We start from the raw sequence: 21,706 nt of genomic DNA on the forward strand, positions 1-21,706 counted from the left end.
CCAAAGAAGAGCGCTAATAATATTAAGAAATATAGTATACAACCTAGCACTATAGTCGACATTTTGCACACTCACATTTGTTAGCCACAATTAATTCAGTGATTTTTTTATCTTTCTTATAAACATTATATTTGTTTCGGACGTCGAATCTAGCTCGGGCCACCCTCCGAGTTCCACTCACGCGGCCGATATGTTGCAGACGAGAAGTGAAACGTCTGAACAAAGTTCAAGTCTGAATTTAGACATGACTTTCGACATATTGCTATTCCTGTCTGTTATTACAGAGGTTTATGTAATCCATTGCACCTTGATGTTTGGCTCGGTGGTTGAAGAGTTTTTTTAATTGTCATTTTAACAAGATTTCGTGACCAGTAACCTGCCATCTGATCTACACGAATGAAGTTCATTCCATTCTATACATTTCATTGTTTACGAGAATCACAATCTACATGTCTTAGGCCCCAGCCCAGCACGCACATGTTTATAGCTTTGGAAGGTGAGCAATGTACGCGCCACACGCACGAACGCTGAAAATGGCATCGACCAGAAGCGCTTTTCAGAAATGGTCTACAGATCTTTTGCTAAGTTAGTTACACGTGCTGACGCCTGCAACAGCAACTTTTCAAAAAAAATCTAAAACAAATGGCACGCTCCTTCAGGTCATACGAGCGTGTGGGGCATCTGTCCCCACATTCCGAGGGTTTTCCACTTTGCTTTGGCAATTTGTCAAAAAAATGTATTGCGTGACTTTTCGACCTTTCTTCGCCAGCCATCTTCTAATAAAAAGATAACGGATTTACTAGCGATATCACGGAACTAGCGAGCCACGGCTTGAGCATAGCGAGTTGCAGAAACGGTTTTATGAAAATTGCAAATGCTCCCGTTTTTTTTTTTTCTTTCTTTCTTTTTTACTTTCTCATCGTTTAGCACGTATGCCAAGGCCATACTTTGTGCAAATATATATAATTATCAACTTCAAACAGCACGAATGCCCAGGTTTTCTCGCTATTAGACGCGAGAAAGGCGGGCGCGAGCGTACCTGATTGCCGGCCATGCGCCTCGCTGCACACAAGTGACGTCACGCTGGGGCGGCGGGGAAAACTGGGGAAACACTAGGAAGAACGATGTTTCGGTTTCGGCAGAAAACAAAATATCACTTTTTTAATTAACTAGAGTGAATCTGGGAGAACGACATAGCATTTCGGAATCAGGAAGCCAACCGCATTCAGATTATGCCTTTGGATTAGGCATAGGCAGCTCGAAATAACTTCGTCGATTTTTCGGTAGACTTCGATTTGGCTGGAAATTTGCAGACCGCATCAATAACCCTTTCTCAGCTGATAACCAAAATATTCTATAAAAAAAAATTCCGTGAAGTTATTGGATTTTCAAGTTACGCCAGCCACGAGGATTCCAGCCTCCAGGAGGCGACTCTATAGTGGCAACAATGAAAAATACCTACTTTTCCCTACCCGCGTACGTCACCGGTGGGCAGGCGCACGAGCGACTCGGGCAGCCGCGAAGCGACTTTCCGGGAGCCAGCGATCGAGATTATTTTTTTCGTAGCTTCAAGGTTGAAAGTTTCTTTGCAATGGGTAGCAACGTTCAAACAAAGTTCAAGTCTGAACTTGGAAACGACTTTCGGCATATTGCTATTCCTGTCTGCAATTATGGAGCAGGTGTTGAGCTCCATCAATACACGACAGAGCCTTTGCTCTTTTACTACCTTCTGTTGTGCTCTCTTTTCTGCCCCAGTCTCAGGTTTACAATCATGTTCAACTTACACCAGCTCGCCTGCACTCTGACTATTTTTTCCTTTGCCTGGTTTGTAAAATTGTTGGCGTGCAACATTCTCTGCAGAAGAAGTGGTGAAAACGTCTCTAATTTATTCTATTGTGGAGAAATTTTATATAGTGCTGAAAAGCTTTTTTTTAACTATGAAAATATTAATGTCGTTGAGGGGAAGCATACAAATTTATAGCTGATGGAAACTGTGCTAAACCAAAACTTAATTTTAAAAAAAAAGAAATGTTATATAAAATTACCCCTTACCCATGTGCTCTCGTGAATGGGTGTTTAAACGCGTTGCAGTCTACTCCAGACTGTCCTACCCGTGACGTCAAAAACGATGCTGATGATCATAGCTAGAGAAGCGTCCCCTGTAATTTGGACACGCCGCTAATACCAACTCTCCTTATGCCACACGATGCACAGAACTTCCGAGACGCGCAGCCGATGCAGGCCTGATGTGCTGAAAGACCCCACCCTCAAGTTTGTTTGAACTCAAATAAGAACATCTATGTAAAAATATTTGCTTACCTTAAAGGGGAAATCCGCCGACATTTTGAGCTAACTAATCCAAAGGCATAATCTGAATGCGGATGGCTTCCTGATTCCGAAATGCTATGTCGTTCTCCCAGATTCACTCTAGTTAATTAAAAAACTGATATTTTGTTTTGCTGCCGAAACCGAAACATCGCTCTCCCTAGTTTTTCCCCAGTTTTCCCCGCCGCCCAAGCGTGACGTCACTTGTGTGCAGCGAGGCCCGCGGCCGGCAATCGGGTACGCTCACGCCTGCCTTTCTCGCCTCTAACAGCAAAAGAACCTTGCCGTTCGTGCTGTTTGAAACTGATAATTATCTATATTTGCACAAAGTATGGCCTTGGCCTACGTGCCTAACTATAAGAAAGTAAAAAAAAAAAAAAAAACGGAAAAACGGAAGCAATTGGAATTATCATAAAACCGTTTTGGCAACTCGCTAGGCTCAAGCCGCGGCTCGCTAGTTTCGTAATATCGCCAGTAAACCCGTTCTCCTTTTATTAGAAGATGGCTGGCGAAGAAAAGGTCGAAGAGTAACTCGATACATTTTTTGACGAATTGCCAAAGCACCGCGGAAAATGCTCGGAATTTGGGTTCAGATGCCCCACACGCTCGTATGACCTGAAGGAACGTGCCATTTGTTTTAGATCTCCTTTTGAAAAGTTGCGGTTGCAGGCGTCAGCACGTGTAACTACTCATGTGGCATGAATATGCTCCTTGGTGCTTAAGTAATTTAGCAAAAGATCTGTAGACCATTTCTGAAACGCGCTTCTGGTCGATGCCATTTTCAGCGTTCGTGCGTGTGGCGCGTACATTGCTCGCCTTCCAAAGCGATGAACATGTTCGTGCTGGGCTGCGACCTAAGACATGTAGACTGTGATTTTCGTAAACAATGAAATGTATAGAGTAGAATGAACTGCATTCGTGTAGATCAGATGGCAGGTTACTGGTCATGAAGATCGTGTTAAAATGACGATTAAAAGAACTTCGCAACCACCAAGCCAAACATAAAGGTGCAATGGAATTCATTCATTCATTCATTTGTTTATTTTCTGTGCTCATGAACAGCTTAACGCCTTGGTAGTGATGCGCAACAAAATGTTCACAGGTTAGTTAGTCTTAAAAGCTACGAAATTTGGGTTAAAAACATCAATATCTGCTCCCCCGAGGGTATTGTAGAAGTGTTGAATACAGGTCATGGGACTGGTTTGGAATGCGTATAAAATACACAAATACACTGTTCATCTCAAAATAAAGAATATTTGCTTGAAGATACAATAGTGCGTGAGGCACAGAAAGACATCATAAATATTTTAATTAAAAATAAGTTAACAAAAGTTGCTAAAAAATATGTACCCGTATTTTTCCTCTTTACTTTTTTAGTGGAATGCAACGCGTTCAAGCACCCATCCACGAGAGCACTTGGGAAAAGGGTAATTCTATATAAGATTTTTTTTTTAATTAAGTTGGTTTAGCATAGTTTTCATCAGCTGTAAATCCGAAATGCCTCCCCTCAACAACATTAATATTTTCATGGTTAAAAAAACTTTTCAGCCCTATATAAAATTTCTCCGCAATAGAATAAATTAAAGACGTTTTCACCACTTTTTCTGCAAAGAATATTGCACGCCAACCATTTAACAAACCAGGCAAGGCTCTATCGTATTTTAATGGAGCTCAACACCTGCTCCATAAATCTCTGTAATAGCAGACAAGAATAGCAATATGTCGAAAGTCATGTCTAAATTCAGGCTTATACTTTGTTTCAACGTTCCACTTCTCGTCTTCAACATATCGGCCGCGTGAGTGGAACTCCGAGAGTAGCCCGAGCTAGATTCGACGTCCGAAACAAATATAGTGTTTCTAAAAAAACAAATAAAAAAATAAAAAAAAAATCACTGAACCAATTGTGAATAACAAATGTGACTGTGCAAAATGTCGACTATAGTTCTAGATCGTGTACTATATTTCTCGATATTATTAGCGCCCTTCTTTAGACGGGTGTCGTAATGGTCACAGCCGGCTTGAGTTTGCGCTTGCTGCTCTTGAAGCTGTTCTAGCTGCTGAAGGAAACTCAACTCGCAGCACGCGGCTATAAAGTATTCCGAGCAAAAGTGAAAATGTTTCACGTGACACTAGTTTTCTCGGCACACAGATCGCACAAAAGCACCTTGACGCGGCTGGCCTCCATTGCTGCCGGGAACGCTTTTTTTTTTTTTCTCCCACGAAAACAAGGGTAAAAAAAGGAAGCTTCTTCCCCCGGCACTGTTTCTACAATCTACCGCGGAGCACATATTGCTACCCATTGCAAAGAAACTTTCAACCTTGAAGTTGCGGAAAAATTATCTCGATCGCTGGCGTCCGGAAAGCCACTTCGCGGCCCGCGGCTGCCCGAGTCGCTCGTCTGCCTGCACATTCGTGACGTACGCGGGTAGGGAAAAGTAGGGATTTTCATTGTTGCCAGTAGAGAGTCGCCTCCTGGAACCCTCGCGGCCGGCGTAACTTGAAAATTCAATAACTTTACGGAAAATTCTTATTCTCTTAAAATATTTTGGTTATCATTTGAGAAAGGGTTATTGACGCGGTCTGCAAATTTCCAGCCAAATCGAAGTCTACCGAAAAACCGGCGGAGTTCCCCTATTGACACATTAAAATCATTTTTTTTATCCGAAACGATTGAAAACGATGCCGGGACATTACCCTCAAAATTCGAAACTTGGGTATTCAGTATTTGTGATGTAAAAAAAAAGAACAATTTCCAAATGCCGAATTTCAAGTTCCCGCACGATACGTGCCAGTGCGTTGACGTCAAATATTACGGAGCCCTGCGAGTCCACTTTCTTTCACACATTCGTGCTCCAAACCGCCGTTGCCACCGCGACCCGAAACGAGGAGCTCAGGAGCGGGAGAGAAGGGGCGCCGGAGGACCGGGAAAAGCCTGTTTTATTCCGTGCGTGCCGTGCCGCCTGCCTATCGCTGCGAGCACTGAGCAGACAACGCTTGACGTCTAAAAGGCTGCCCCGGCGGAGTCACAACCAAAACTACGATACACAGACACCAAACCCAGTTGTTTTGACCGTTTGACAATTTCCTTTTCGAAGTCTCAGAGGTCGTCGGTCATTAAAAAAGACCACTTCGTCCGATTCCCCGACTCACCGATTATCCTCTGCTATGTGCGTTGAGCGCCGCCATGTTTTCCAAGGGAGGATATAAATCCAGGAGGCGACATCACACCGGACTCCGAGTATTTCAAAAAGAAGGGCCGTAGTGCGTTCGCAATTGCGTTAAAAAACATGTTTTACGATTGCCGTTATTAAATGCTAAAGAAATGTCGCCTACAAAGCTTCTAAATTTCATGTTACGTCATAAATCAAAAGAAGCGAGGAAGTAAGGAGCGGGAAAGAAAAACGCCAAAAATAAAAAGGCGCGCGCGCGCGTGGGAAAGTGTTTTTTTCTTTTTTTTTTTTTTGCGTGATGCGGCATTTTTTCGCGTGTCTATAACTACAACTTGCATCGTTTTAGACAATAAAAAAATACGACCTTTGGGGTGTCAGTGCCCCTTAAAGGGATACTACAACGAAATTTTGACGCTCATTTCTTGGCCTATTCGTGTTCAAGGGAGCATTATGACATCAGACACACCAATCTCCCTTTCAAAAAGACACGAAAAAAAGAGCACCTGGTGGATGTCGCTAACGCCTCGTTTGTAATGCCCGTCTAGGAACCTGTCAGGTAATGACGATAACTGTCTCGCTTCCGGTCACGACGAGAGAAAAGCTGAAGGAGGAACTCCCCTCTCCCCAAGACTCCTCTTTTGTGTGTCCCAGATGTCGATATTGTCCCTCTGCAAGATTATACCCGTCACTCCAAATTCGCACAATGGCAGCTTTGGGGTTATTTGCGGTGGCCTGATCGCTGGTGTGCTGCGGCTGCTTTCAGCGGATGCTGCGAGCCATCGGGGCCTATTCAGGGCCGTGTGAATGTCACGTGACCTTAGAGAGGGGTATCAGCGACGCGCAAAAAGCGTATCACCACGGCCGGCTTTATACGTCCACAGAGCGGGATTGGCTGGGATAGCTCGCAGGGGCGTCCGCTGCGTCCGGATGTAAGGTCACGACACAAACTACGTCACGATTGCGGCGGATGTGACGTCCTCACCGCTGGCTGCTCTCCGGGTGTTTGTCAGAGTGGGTCGTTTCAAACGAAAAATACAGCCATCAGGCTCAAATTTCAATCACTGATCTCAATGACAATTGCTGGATCGCGCTTCCCCGCTTGTTCGCTGCAGCGCGAGTGAAGCCACCGGACGGCAACCTTACTGGGATACGATTTGCGGTTTTGCTAGCCTTTTGCTGCGGTTTTCCAGCGTGCTGTAGACACGTTTTCTACTCGTTCGTCGTCATTCGCCGAAGAAGTTTGTTAAGACTCAATGCACCATTGAGACTTGTCGTTGTGAGCACGTAGAACATTTTACCAAAGCGCAGTATCGCAGGAAAAAGGCACAACTCGTCGAAAGCAAGCTTCGCCGGTCTGGCAGCGTGTTCAAAGCTTCCTTGGCACTCCGAAGTGCTGTGTCTCTGTGCCTTCGCACGCTTGGATACCGACCAAGAATCAACGCCGCTTGGAGTTTGCACTCGTGTGCTTCACCAATGCAACTCAACCAACCACCACTCATGGATCATGCATTGATTTAATCTTAGCAAAGAATATCTCTACAGTGAGAACTGAAAAACTCAGTGTGTATCACCCTGATCATAAAGTAGTCGTGAATGTCATTGTGAAGTAATAAAAGGTGTGGTTAAGTACATTTCCCTTGTCTCCGGTTTCACTCTTTGTAGAGCCACGAGTGTGCATTTTCAAGTGACGTCGCAATGGATAATCGTTGTGGGTGTCGTTTACAGCTTCGCTGTCCAACCACCTTCACAGCGTAAGTTAAAACTACTTTCTTTTTCTTTTTTTTTTTTTTAGTAGTGCCTTCTGACAACGACTTTCCGAAAATGACCATTTAAGCGATATTTTATGCAGTGAAGAGCAACAGTAGCTATACATATGCATAAATAATTTCAGATTAAATTAAGCTCGACCACGCCCTCTTTCCCCTCTCCGTTTTCCCTCTTCCGACGCCACTGGTATGGTAGAAAGCTCAACCTCGAGTTGTGTTGACTTCTGTGCTTTTTGCTCTTCGTTTCCTCCGTCCCGGAAAATAAACCTCCAGAGCAATTACAAACTAAACTTACTATATGCCAGCGTAAAGCGTGTTTCACATGCAGCGGTTTTGGCCCTAGAGCGGCGCAATTTCTGCCGTCGCGGCCAGTCGCGGCGTTCTGGCCAGCACTAGAGCACTATAAAGCTCCTACGGAGCAGAGTAGCGCAATCCTTTGATCCGCGTGTTTCGCCGACAACATGGCCGACAGAGCAGCTTGGCGTGAGTCACGTGGTACTCAGGGTTCTAGGAGGCGGCCCGCTCTATGGGAGAACACATGGAGATCGACTCAACACGGCTGATTAAAAAATAAATGCCATGTTCACACTTTTCGAAACTAGTCTGTCGTGAAGTTGGTAAAGCACTAAACACTCTATCAAAGTTTTAATAATATTGGATGCCTGTGACAATTTTGCGAAGGCAATTTCCAAGGCAATGGCGTTTGAAGCAGACGATTGTTTTACGCAGCGGAGATAGACTTCATGGATTGGCCGGAGCGGGTCACGTGAACGGTGTGACGTCGCCGCGTCGTCTGCTGCATGATGCTGCTCAGGCAATTTTTAAAAACAAATTTAAGTTATTTCATGGCGCACAACTTAGCGCAAATTATTGTAAACTATTCCCTTATTATGTCAAAAACTATTGTCGTTCCGTAGATCCCCAAAATAATCAGGAAGCAGCGATTTTCTCACGTTCCCCATGCATTTGTGGCCGGAGTTGGAACCCCCGGGCGTTCGCCGCTAGTCGCCGAGAGACGGCGTTCTAGATTGCGGTACTCTGCTCCGTAGGAGCTATATAGTTACAGTGTACTAGAATACCAAGCATTCTAGTACACTGTAATATAGTGCTCTAGCCAGCACCAGCGGTTGAGCGGCACGAGCGCCGCGACGGCAGAAATCGCGCCGCTCTAAGCGCTCATTCACACTGGAAGCGGATCCGCGTTCGTAAAGCGGTTGCGAACGCGGTTGTATAAAGATCCAGTACAATTGCACGCGCACTTGATGTCATCGAGTGCGCGTGCAATTGCACTGGATCTTTATACAACCGCGTTCGCAACCGCTTTGCGAACGCGGATCCGCTCCCAGTGTGAATGAGCGGTAAGGCCAAAATCGCTGCATGTGAAACACGCTTTACTCGGGCGGCGTTCGATCGGATTATTAACAGCGTGCAAGGGGGGTGGGGAGGTAGTTTGCCAGATCGCTTCAAGGTTTTTCTGAGCCTCAACTTCCTGCCGGCCCCTGGCCGTTTCTAACTTGATGAGTATCGTAAAACAGTGCGTTCGTGTGATCACTACTGCGTGATGCACACCCCCGGGCTGGCGGTCACAATTACTGATCTATGGTCACACGCCACTCTGCACTGGCAAATATTCTAGCACATCCGGGACACTCGTCATCTCATTTAATTGCCTGACTAACTTCGCGCAGTCTAAATATCACATCCGAACTTTTCTAAACCTTATTTCGTGAAAACCTGGAGTGAGGCGGGAAAACGTTATTTGAAACTGAAACTGGGTGGAGGAACATGAAACCCGGACTTCGAACTTTGAAAACTTGGACTTGAAGGAAATTCGAAATCTTCGAAGTTTATTTCTCATTTAGGACTAAAAGAGAATCGAAACCTTCGAACTTTTCGACTTTATAAAGAAATAAATTCGAAATCTTCGATTTTTTAATTTTTATGCCTATAAAAATTCGAAGTGTTCGATTTTTCGACTTTTAGATCCAAAGAAATTTTAATTTCTAACGCCACCTACTTATGTTTCATCCCGCGTAGACCACCAGTACAAAGTCGGTATCCCCAATTACAAAACTAACACTTATTATAACTAGGGGTGTCGCGAACCGGCCGCGGTTCTAGTTCGACCAGGTTCGACTTTTTCGAACTTTTAGTGGAAAGTTCGTCGAACCTTGTATTGAGGTTCGACTCGTGTGCGCATGCGCGACAGGCTGACCAGTTGGCTTCGGATTGGATGGTAATGGCTAAGAGATGAATTAAGTGCAGCGCTGATCCGCTATTTCAGTCAATACAGTACTAAAATTTAAGTTATTAACTTCTTCAGTGAATAGAATTAGTGCCTTTCAATTGCAGCTGTTCACAAAATAAAATAACCCTTTGCATAAAAAAAAAATTCTCCAAACCTAGACATGCTTGTATCAAGGTCTGGCCACACTGTCCACAAAGTCGAACCGGTCGAATCTGGTGAAAAGTTCGAAGGTTCGTCGAACCGGTTCGACCAAGTCGAACCCCCAAAGTTCGACCAAAAAATCTGGTTCGACAAAAGTTCGCGACACCCCTAATTATAACTAGGGGTGTCGCGAACCGGCCGAGCTTCGAGTTCGACCAGGTTCGACTTTTTCGAACTTTTAGTGGAAAATTCGACGAACCTTGTATTGAGGTTCGACTCGTGTGCGCATGCGCCACAGGCTGGCCAGATGACTTCGGATTGGATGGTGATGGCTAAGGAATGAATTAAGGGTAGCGCTGATTGGTTATTTCAGCTAATACAGTACAAAAAATTCAGTTATTAACTTCTTCAGTGATTAGAATTGGTTCGTTTTAATTGCAACTGTTTATAAAATAAAAAAAAATATTTTGCATAAAATTTGTTTTTCCAAACTTAGACATGCTTGCATCAAGGCCTGGCCACACTGTCCACAAAGTCGAACCGGTCGAATCTGGTGAAAAGTTCGAAGGTTCGTCGAACCGGTTCGATTCAGTCGAACCCCGAAAGTTCGACCTAAAAATCTGGTTCGACAAAAGTTCGCCACACCCCTAATTATAACTAGGGGTGTCGAGAACCGGCAGAGGTTCGAGTTCGACCAGGTTCGACTTTTTCGACCTTTTTGTGGAAATTTCGACGAACCTTGTATTGAGGTTCGACTCGTGTGCGCATGCGCGACAGGCTGGCCAGTTGGCTTCGGATTGGATGGTAATGGCTAAGAGATTAATTAAGGGCACCGTTTATTGGTTATTTCAATTAATACAGTACAAAATAATTAAGTTATTACTGTCTTCAGTAATTAGAATTGGTTTCTTTTTATTGCAACTGTTCATAAAATAAAATAACCCTTTGCATAAAAATAAATTCTCCAAACCTAGACATGCGTGTATCAAGGTCTGGCCACACTGTCCGCAAAGTCGAACCGGTCGAATCTCGTGAAAAGTTTCGAAGGTTCGTGGAACCGGTTCGACCCCGTCGAACCCCGAAAGTTCGACCTAAAAATCCGGTTCGACAAAAGTACGCGACACCCCTTAATTATAACTCCTTTGTTCCTCGCACTAGCTCTGATTGGAATCGCCTTTCCGCTGACATAGCCTCCATAACCAATATTAGTGATTTTAAAAATGCCTTGTTTGTTAATTTTGATTAACCATTTTCTAGTTGGTATTACTGTTATAACATTGTGTAAATATTTTTGAAGTGTCTGAGCAAGCGTGCATTAATTACTGTATTATATTTTATGTATCAACAACTGTACCCCTGCCCCCCCCCCCCCCCCCCCCCCCCCCCCACTCCCCTCCCCTCTGTAATGCCCTTCGGGGCCTTGAGGGTAAATAAATAAATAAATAAATAAATAAATCTTCCAATTTTTCGAACTTCAAATTCAAAGAAATTCGAATTCTTCAATTTTTCGAGCTTCAGATTTCAAGAAATTCCAATCTTTCGAATCTCTCGATTTCAAGTTGGGAAAGGTCAAAATCTTCGAATTTCTCGAGCCTCAAGTAAAAAGTTATTTGAAATATTCGAACCCGAACTTTTAGAAACCGTGAAAGCTTCGGACTAAACTCCATGGTGCTCGAAAGTTGCGAATTTTTCGAAACTCGACCTTCGGTCGATATGAAAATATCGAAATCTTTCGATATCGAACCTCAGTTTGGTTCGAAAATATCGAAACCTTTCGAATTCGAACCTAGGGTGCTTCGCGACATCCCTAGCGGAAATACAGTCATTGCACAGACGAGCTGGTGGAAGTTTACAATTTACCTCTTTATTTTTCTGCCACTGTCATAACGGTTTTTTCTTTCTGTCCCAATCAATCGTGGTAATCAGAGGGCTCAAATCGAAAGCAAATCTAGATTTAACGTGAAACAACTGGAACACTGATTTAAAATTGAGAAAAATATAAAAGTGCTGTTTTATTTACATTTGAATTAAATTTTACCTTTAATTACATTTCATTGCCAATATTTGCGACAATCAAGTTTTATGAATTTCTTGGACATTCATGATCCAATGTGGCAACATTGTAGACGTGCCGATCACTGATCTCAATGACAATTGCTGGATCGCGCTTGCCGCTCCCGCAAGTGAAGCCACCGGGCTTCACTCGCTTGGGATACGATTTGCCGTTTTTGCTAGCCTTTGCTGCGGTTTTCCAGCGTGCTGACGACACGTTTTCTACTCGTTCGTCGTCATTCGCCGAAGAAGTTTTTTGAAGACTCTGTGTATTGCTGAGACTTGCCGTTGTGAACACGTGGAAAATTTTATGAAAGTGCAGTGTCGCAGGAAAAAGGCACAACGCGTCGAAAAGAAGGGCTGGCGGCGTGTTCAAAGCTTCCTTGGCACGCCGAAGTGCCGTGTCTCTGTGCCTTCGCGCGCTTGGATACCGACCAAGAACCGACGCCGTGTGAATGTGTTTAGCGAGTGCAATGTGCGTGAACCCGTATCAAAAGGTACAACTCGTCGAAAACGTGTCGCCGGTGTCGCGGCGTGATCAAAGCTTCCTTGGCACGCCGAATGATGCATCTTTGTGCCTTCGCACGCTTGGATACCGGTCAAGAATTGACGCCGCGTCAAAGTTCTGAACGTGTGTCGCGCGTAGATGCCTTAAGATCATTTATATATATCGGCCACGGAGTTCTGGATCGTCCAGCTGTTCCGGTGAGTTGCTATCAATAAAAGGGGGAGATCTCTACGTGTTCTTATGTACTATATTAACCATGGCTATGTCCCAAATCTACTCTAATAGATTCCGTGGGAGCACGAATAGGGCAACGTTGTGGAGCCAGGGGGGTTTTCGAAAGCAAAAGTACAAGACGGCGAGAATGAAAATCTTTGAAGCGCGGCCGATATGGTCGTGTGCAATCAGTTGACCAATTACAATTAGGCGAGCCGCGCTCAAACGTCAAGTGCAATTAAGTAGGTTGATAATCAGCCAGCACTGATCAGTGATGAGGAGCTGTTGTGCACGGTATTGTGTAAATCGTCTAAGGACGAAAAAATGACGTACCTTCTCCCCATCTTCCGTCGCTAGTGGACGCTGGATTCGTTCCTAAACCGCGAGGGGAAAAGACGCTGATCCAGAGGCACGAACAGCTTGACGCACATTGCACTCGCTGAACACATACACACGGCGTCGGTTCTTGGTCGGTATCCAAGCGTGCGAAGGCACAGAGACACGGCACTTCGGCGTGCCAAGGAAGCTTTGAACACGCCGCCAGCCCTTCCTCTCGACGCGTTGTGCCTTTTTCCTGCGACACTGCACTTTCGTAAAATTTTCCACGTGTTCACAACGGCAAGTCTCAACAATATAAAGAGTCTTCAAAAAACTTCTTCGGCGAATGACGATGAACGAGTAGAAAACGTGTCGTCAGCACGCTGGAAAACCGCAGCAAAGGCTAGCAAAAACGGCAAATCGTATCCCAAGCGAGTGAAGCCCGGTGGCTTCACTTGCGCTGCAGCGAACAAGCGGGGAAGCGCGATCCAGCAATTGTCATAGAGATCAGTGGTGCCGATGCCACAAGGCAAGGCTAGACTACAGCTAGACGGCGCAAGCTACCGCACAATACAAAATCCACCAGATGCATCAAATCTACCATCAATCATCAATCAGGCTCTGTCATCAATCCATCTCTCCATCCATACCCAGCCAACCCACCCAGCCGGCAACCGTCGCGCATTTGAAATCTGAAATCTGCAGGTAACGACACGAAAAGCAAGCAGACGCAAGACAGAGAAGCGTTGAACTTTTCTTCCTGCAAACGAAACTTCCTCGTCGTGGTGAGTGAATCAACCCGTGTAGATGAAATGATTTCCTCGTAAGCTGCCGTAACCTAGCGTGGAAATATCGGTCCATGGAGTCGACGCACCATCAGAGCTACTGATTTCTAAAGCGGACCAGACAGAAGCAAGACTTGAGTTTTCCTCTTCTCGGCGAGGTTTTCAGGTGACCAGTCCCCAGACTGAGCTCGTTGCCGTCAGCGAAGGCTGACGGCAGCGGGTGGAGAAGTCAATGTCACTGTACGATCTTGTGTGGCGTCGTGCAGTTTAAGCATGGGCAGCACTGACTGTTATTTTCACTCCAGTATTATTTTCAACAACACAATCAGTCGCTGAACGACGAATGCCGTCATAATTGGCCACACCCTGTCGTTCTTGCGCTCTTCTGTTTGCGCCGCATAGCAGGGTGCACGGAAGTTCAAAATGGTATATGCATTGGCCTCTGAAATTTCTAATGTCATAGGCCCTGAGCACATGTCTAGGAGGTGTCGCAGTTGGGTGATAGTCAGCTCTTCCACAGGCAAAAAAGCGAAACCATGGATTTCGCTTTTTTCGCGTCGCCAGACTACGTCCAGATGCGTCCAGACGCCCGCGTCCAGACGCCAGACGACGCGACGTCTGGCGCGTCGTCTGCTACTCCTGCCCTCTTCCTTGCTGCTAACTTCCAAACACGGAGCTGATTTTGCTTGACTGCCTACGCTCCCGCAAGTGCTGAAAACGTAGTGACCGGTCTGTCTGAGGTAGAACTGAGCTGTTCCTTTGGTATTGTAGACATGATGCTCCAGGCATATCCTGGACGATCCATGAAATGTACCGCGACGCTAAAGACACAGACGCAACACGGCCGTGTTGACCTTTGTCTCGGGTTGCTAACCACTGTGATTAAAGGGAAGCTGGAGCGGTTTTGAATTTGATTAGAAACACTTGATTCTGTTTAATTCAACTTCAAGCATCACGAATATCACAAAAAGTAGGCTATTTCATGCCCGTATTACCTGACAAGGCGCTTTGGAAGTTGTGTTGAAACCACGCCTTTCAGCAGCAGCAGGAGAAGGGAAAGCATGATGTCACACATGCTCCTTGGCTTGCAGAGCCAGCGTCGCGCGTCGTCATTACTGAGCTATTTGGGGATTAATGCTTCTGAAAGATGCCAGTTGAACATAGGAAGATACACAAAGAGAGAAAAGAGGACATATGCACTGCTGGACTAGCAACCATTTACTGAAAATCTTCTTTCACAGCCATTAGTTTCATATAATTGAAGATAAAGTGAGTAGGCAGGCAAGCTGGTTGATGTTACACATTTTTGAAAAACCAGAGCAACACACAAAACGTCTTGTTTTGTGTGCTGTCCCCTTTTTCGGCAGTCATCTCCAGTTTTTCAAAAATTAGTTTCGTATCTCTGAACTAATGGGTTTGGAGGAAGAGGTTTATCTTCAGTAAATGGTTGCTAGTCCAGCAGTTCCAAGCATCTTTCTACAGAGGAGGCTGGTACTTCAGCGAATCCAAGTACAGGGGTGGAACGGCTGCGCCATTTGCGCCATTTTGCGCCAGATGCCTGTGTCTGCGCCATCGTGCGCCATGTTGCAGAAACTGTGCCACAGCCAATACCTCGCACCGTTATGCATCAAATCGCAAAACGTGCGCCAAAAAACTTTATTTTGTCTTGGTTTCGGTTTTATTGACTCGATTGGCAACAATGAACGCATTTAGCCTGGTTGGCCTTGCAATTCTTTGTTCTGTTTATTCTCCCTGTGTATCCCGAGTCGGAAGCGCGCAAAAAAAACTGATTCTAAGCGCTACACCACCTGCAACTGAATTGTTATTCTTCAACCATAAGCAGTTAAGCAAGTCGGCTGAGGTGAGGTCGAGTCGTTAAACGTCAGATTGCCTGAGGCTCTGCGGACGTCAGCCAGTTGAAAACAAATGAGCAAGTGATTCCTTTTAGTGCTTCATCGTTAGAAGTCGAAACCGCATTCTCTCAAGATAAATCGTGATTTGATAGAAATGAAATGCGGTCCGATCCGAAACCTTGCCGGCCAGCAGCTCTTACGCAAGTGGTAGATGTACTTGGCGTACATTAACCTTGCTCCTGCTTATTGCTTCAAATACAATAACTTTGTTAATCGTAGTATGCTGCTTCGATATTGAGTTGCACAATAGGATAAACTCGAAATTCGTTGCTCTGTTCCTCCGTGCAAGTGCACGTCCGTTGCTTACGCACGTCACGTGGTTCACACATATAATTACTATGTCGAGCACGTGTGGGTTGTGCGATAAGCATTGCTGGTTTGCATTTTGAGCAGCTGAAAGCTACTCAGAAAATATTAAGGATGCTATCTTCAGAAACATAGGTTACTTGCTTTTTGATTCTCATTAAGGCTCACAAAGTTTCAAGTTTTCGCATCTGTTTCACTGTTATCCCACCTACCTAGGTCCCTAACCACTCATGTTCATCTGTGCTGCTAAGCACGATTGTAATTGCTCCCGTGCTCATCTGAGACCCAAGCTGGAGTGCAATGAAAACTGATCTGAGCTGCTCCTAGCCTGCTCCAGAACGTAGTTTTAGCTGCTCCCAACCTGCTCCAAAACAGCTGTTTCAGCTGCTCCCGTGGCTGCTCCCAAGTACATTTCAGGAGTTCCAACCCTGAAGTAGCTTCTGCGATGCCGAGACAAAATGTGGTAAGGATAGCTAGTTGATCTTTGTGCGAAAGATGCACTTCGAATCACGCCTGGTCATTTTACGACGTCGCGCCTCAACCAACCAATGACGTTCAGCTGCGACAAAGGGCAACCTGTTTTTCCTTTTCTTTTTTTTTTTTTTTTCTTTTTTCATGTTTTGTTTTGTTTTGAGGACAGATAATGGTGATATTTATCTCCTCCCGGAGAAACTGCCAGAAAAAAAAGCATTAACTTGTTTTTTTTAAACTGTTTTAGCTTTTCTTTAACATTCACTAGATCCTACCCTTAAAGGGGAGCTGCGGTGTCGATTTGAATGTTTTCAACGAAACACATTTACTTACTGAAAGAGCACAAGAAACTAAGCCTAAATCAGCAAATGAATTTCCCTTAAAATTTTTTTAAATAATTTTAATAGTACAAATATGATGTAGGTTAGTTTCGGTCTTGGTTCGTCTGTCATCTTGTTGTGACGTCAGATGTTCTATAAATATGAGCGCATGGACAGCTTGAGCCTGTTTCGCCTGGCATCCGAAGCAGTCAGGAGGTCGTCTCGATCCTCCGTGGGAAATAATGGACTATGATTCATCAAGCTTGTTGTACTCAATCAATGCCAGAAAATGTGTCAAGATTTTCAGTACGAGATTGCAGACGATTCGCTGCTTGCATTCGATCCATGGCATCACCTCCAAGGGGACCTCCTGTGGGAACTGCATTCGCGATCTGCTGACACGTGGATGCAGATGCTGCATGAAAGGTTTTATTTGCTAGCAAGGTGTGAACTGCTGGGACCTGCTTCTGCAGCAGAGACTTCTCGTCTCGGTTAGAAACCAATAAGATGTCACTCTGCTGTATTTCTTATTGCACCCCGCAGCCAATCACCAATCCCCTCCATCGCATGCAGCAAACAGCCTAAATCAGATGCAATTCGCAAAACTACAGACATTCGCTATCACTAAAACGCCATGGGTTTAGGGAGCGTCGTGTGCTCTGGGATACAACATTTGACGTCACGAGTGCCCCTGCTCGTTGTTGCCAGTAGAGCGGCAGCAAGTGATTTGGAGTTGTACGCGTAAACTTCAAAATTCATTATCTCAAAAAAAAATATTGGGCGTTTCGTAGACACTCGCAAAGGTGGTCAGAATAAAATGGCATCCGAAGATGAGGATGAGTAATATTTTTCCGGAGCTCCTCTTTAATCAAATCGACAGTCAGCCTCAGTCAAACGTTGAATAGCAACCAGACAAATCTCAGAGTAACGCTGAGCTCTTTACCAGAGAACATTAACAAGTGTTGCAAAAACAGCGTATCGTAGTCGGGACACAAAAAATGTTCCAGCGTGCGGCTGTTCTTTTGCTCATCCACAGCCACAAATGCAGTTTTGACTGAGTGCTACAACAAGCAAATCAATCGAAGATACACAGTATCACATGGAGAGGATTAAGTGGTCGCCAGAGCTCAGAAAATAGATGAAATGTGTGCAAAACGCAGCATTCCATCTCCAGACATCATGGTTATCACGGGCACCCATCATATGAGCCAAGACGCGGTCCGTGTCACGCAGCTGCGGTGGCTCTGTCGACGGCATGCGCAGATGCTTCACTTCACGCGAATTCGGTTTCTGTGCCTGCGTAGTGCCCACACCTGGTGTGAGCAAACGCGGGCTTGTTTGTAAACAGCGTGTCGGTCTATACGATAAACAAGGACCTCGCGCTTGTAGCCTTCACTGTTTTACATGTTCGAATGATGCATAGTATAGTTTTAATAGTTGACTAAAATAAATAAAGTTGTTTGTTTGTGCTGTGTTGTGTGCTATGCAGTGCAAGCATGGTGCAAATGACGAAGTGCACTTCCCATCTTTCGGAAGTTACGCACCAGATCGTGCCACATGTCAGGGGCAAACTTTATGGCACGGTTCCTATACCTGTCTCAAAAGCTTGACAATATGAGCATCCAAAGACACTTCTTAATTGATGTTATTTTTTTGCAGATGTCTCGAGACAGAACCATGGTGCATACCATGACTTTTTCACCTCCCTCAAAACGGGACGACACCGCCTCCAAGCCTGTCACCGCCAAAACAGAAGTACTGCTTTTACAGCCCTTCTCACGGGCTCCACAACTGTGCTTTGATGACATATCTGTGGGAACCGAGGCCAGCCAATCCATCAAAGTATGCAACACATCCGTCGTTGAGCAGACGGTTTTCATTGAGCGTGTTCCTCGCAACAAAGGGTTTTCCGTCGATGCTGAAGTCTTCAAAGTGGCACCCCGAGGACATGAGACATTGACTGTCAAGTGGATTCCTGCCGACAATGATGCAAGCTGCAGGGTCACCATCAATGTGCGGTCGGACCAAGGGTACAAGGGAGGGCTGGTCGTGCTTGCAACGGTCAAGAAGTCTGTCAAGAGGGTAAGAGCTGAAGAAACATGCAATCTGCCCACATTCATGTACCATTGGGCCCTAATGATATGTTAACGGCAGAGCACGGTACTTTCGATACATGCTGTGGACCACCTGCTGTGAACCAAGGGCACGTGGAGGGCCACTGGGAACTTTTAAAAAATGTGCAGTAGAGCCCCCCCCTCTACTGCAAATTTTAATGTTTTCCCAATTGTCGTCCAGGTAGCAAGCATGTGTCAAAAGACATACCGTAAAATACCGGGCAAGCGCCCACTCAAACTTCAGAGATAATCACAAAAAATAGGGGATGAGCGCTTGTCCGGTCATCAATTTTACATATAAATGTACTGTACATATTTTCTCAGATCTTACAAATTTGGGGATGGGCGCTTAATGTGGAATGGGCGGATGTGCGGTATTCTATGGTATGTTCTGCCATTCACATTTTATTAGGGCTCGATAGTACAAATATGCTATGCGTGCGAGTGGGTTAATGGGGTTGCTGTCCTGCTGAGGGGTCTGGGTCATTCCATTGAAAGCTTTATTGTCAACAAAAGTTTTATTGACAGCTTTTTTTTTTTTACCCTCTAGCTGAGAACAGAGCTTTTGCTAAATTACCCAGGCACCAAGGAGCATGCTGCGAGTGTAGTTGCACGTGCCGGCATCTGTATTCAAAGAGCCAAAGGTTGCCTGTTGAAGACAACAATATGAAGGTTGTAGGCAGTGATCGAGGGAAGCTGTAGTGGCTGCATCTGAAACCGCCAACTCCCGAGGGAACCGATTGGCCCTCCGAACACGACAGTATGCAAATTGTTGTGTGGTTGGAATTCCCATCCTTCGCCAAGTTGGAACCCCTGCGCTAAAATGCTAACGCATTTCGTCGAGAATAAGTATAGTGACAGCGGTGATTTTGACATAATTTTTGTTTGATACCACTCTTGCTAACTAAGGTAGTCATCCTGCCAAACTAGTCATCCTAAGCTTCACCTGACTCAGAATATTTTTCACTTCTTGGAAGCTTGTTAGTAACACAGTTATTATGTTTTGAATTTCTTCTAGGCCTCAAGACAACCACAAAAGCCCCGTACCAAAGTTCTGGCCCAGTCGCAACAGCTCAACCTTCCGCCGAGCGTTAAGGAAGCTGCACCGGCCCCAGCGCATACAAAGAAGCGAAAAGTCACCGTGCCGCTGGAATTTAAGTTGAAGACAAAAACACTGCACGGCATCAGAACCAAACCTGTCTTCGCTCGACCAGCAGAAAAGTCTACACCAGTCCGTAAGGCCCAACAAACTGCCAAGACCGCTGACAAAGGTTCGGACCTGGTCCGCCGAGAGTCGTATGTCTGCATCACAGCTCACGATGCAGTCCTCGCCGCTGCAGCAGCAGCAGCCGTGGGAGAATTCGACGACAGCCTCGATGCAGAAGGTACGTCTACGATCAACAAGGAGATCAGAGACTCTACTTTCACTCCGCCGTCGAGTCCACAGGACAATGAGAGAGCGAGCGTGTGCAAGGGGGACACGTTCAACTCCGACCCCGACTTCAGTGCCAGGATGGAGGAATTTTATGAAAAGGTCCTCCAGCACCTGGATCCCAATGCAGATCCGATGAAATCTCCGTCTCACCACGAGTTCAGTCTGCGAATGCAGGAACGTTACGAGAAAGCATTGTCACGGTGCCCGTGTGAGTCGGGGTCCTTTGCCGCAGCGGGACCAGAAAAACAGCAAGACAGCACGCGTGGCCGCAAGTTTAGCACGCCGACGTTGCCCGACATTGCTGATGTCGTAGCACAGTTAGATCAGGGTCTTAATCTGGGGGGCGACACCAATGACAGTGTCACCAGCTCGCTTCTCGACATTATCCGGAAGTATGCTGACGATGACGACGACGAACCCCTCAGACTGGAGGAGTTCTTCCCGGCAGATGTCAGCAGCATTTACGGGTCACCCTAGGGAGGCTCTCTAGCTCACCCTCGGCATATTAGTTCCTCCTGATGTCGAGAAGGTGCCAAGTGAATGGCAGCGTGCTTGGCATAAATATTATAATAACTGTCAAGGTCACGTGACAATTTTTTTTTTTAAATCTTTATCCTTTGCGTTTTCTGCGGGAAAAAGAGTGGCCAATTATATTTTTAAAAAATAATGGTTTGTGCCACCTCCTTACCAGAATGTCCCACACAATACAGGCAACCCTTGATTATGAATTTGCCATTTCTAAGGCCTCAGAAGCCCTTGAATTGCCATAGTAGCCAAACATGGTGTGTTTGGCTCAAAAATCTGCATAAAGTGCATTTAAACTTTTATTCTTTTCTATTATTATTACTTTAGTCATTTCAAACTTGAACACCACTTCAAGAAAAGTGGTGTTCTCATCACTTCTCTTGAATTCAGCATCCAATATCGCATGTTCTCGTCACTCTTCCCAAAGTGAAGAGAACTTGCGATATCACATGCAGTAAAAAATGCTTGCATTATCGCTATTCACTTCGAACGACAGATTTTGTGTTTTCTGATTGCTTGAAGAATGTCTCGGCACATCATTGAGATCTCGAATCTTTTAAATAAAAATGTGAAAACCATGCTTATGCACAATGTTTATTTTGTTTTTTTTTAAATAAATTTAGTGTTTATTTCCTTCTTTCTTTCTTCAGTTGTATATGCCAGTGGTGGAACTGCTGCACCAAACTACGCCAGAACGAACAACCTGCTACATGCTGCTCTAAAGGCTGTATTTGTGCACAATTTGCACCAAAAGAGCTGTTCTTGAAAAGGAAACAATGTCTGCATTGGCTTGGCGGTGCCACTGAAAATGAAAAACGTACATTGACAAATGGGCTAGTTGGTAGTTCATTTTAACAAAGCAGGGACACTGACGGAGCAGAAGACTGAAGACAAACACTGCACTGACTTACAACTGAGCTGTAATGGATCTGAGGGGGGGAAGTGTTGAGATACATAATAATGGATCTGACAATGCGTATAAATACAAACTTTGCCCACACCAAAAGCAAAGAAGGGAAACAACACTTCAGAAGGACGACATGTGTTCCTAGAGTCATCTGCACGCACTGCTCTTCTCCGATCTACAAAGAAACGT

General features: G+C 45.2%; 1 protein-coding gene across 1 annotated transcript; it reads left to right on the forward strand.

Moving 5' to 3' along the window:
- Positions 1-13,317: 13,317 nt before the first annotated feature.
- Positions 13,318-21,190, forward strand: LOC115313484. The gene is made up of 3 exons (XM_040205975.3): positions 13,318-13,526; positions 18,196-18,618; positions 19,669-21,190. The coding sequence occupies exons 2-3, from the start codon at positions 18,196-18,198 to the stop codon at positions 20,560-20,562; spliced, it is 1,317 nt and encodes a 438-aa protein (XP_040061909.1). The 5' UTR covers positions 13,318-13,526; the 3' UTR covers positions 20,563-21,190.
- The last annotated feature ends 516 nt before the right edge of the window (positions 21,191-21,706 follow it).

Source organism: Ixodes scapularis, unplaced genomic scaffold (genome assembly GCF_016920785.2).
Source record: "Ixodes scapularis isolate PalLabHiFi unplaced genomic scaffold, ASM1692078v2 PGA_scaffold9__187_contigs__length_104089568, whole genome shotgun sequence".
In the NCBI taxonomy this organism is placed as follows: Eukaryota; Metazoa; Arthropoda; class Arachnida; order Ixodida; family Ixodidae; genus Ixodes; species Ixodes scapularis.

Coding starts and splice junctions, on each gene's coding strand:
- LOC115313484 (XM_040205975.3), top strand. CDS start 18,196: ATGTCTCGAGACAGAACCATGGTGCATACCATGACTTTTTCACCTCCC. Junction 18,619..19,668: donor TCAAGAAGTCTGTCAAGAGG/GTAAGAGCTGAA, acceptor AATTTCTTCTAG/GCCTCAAGACAACCACAAAA.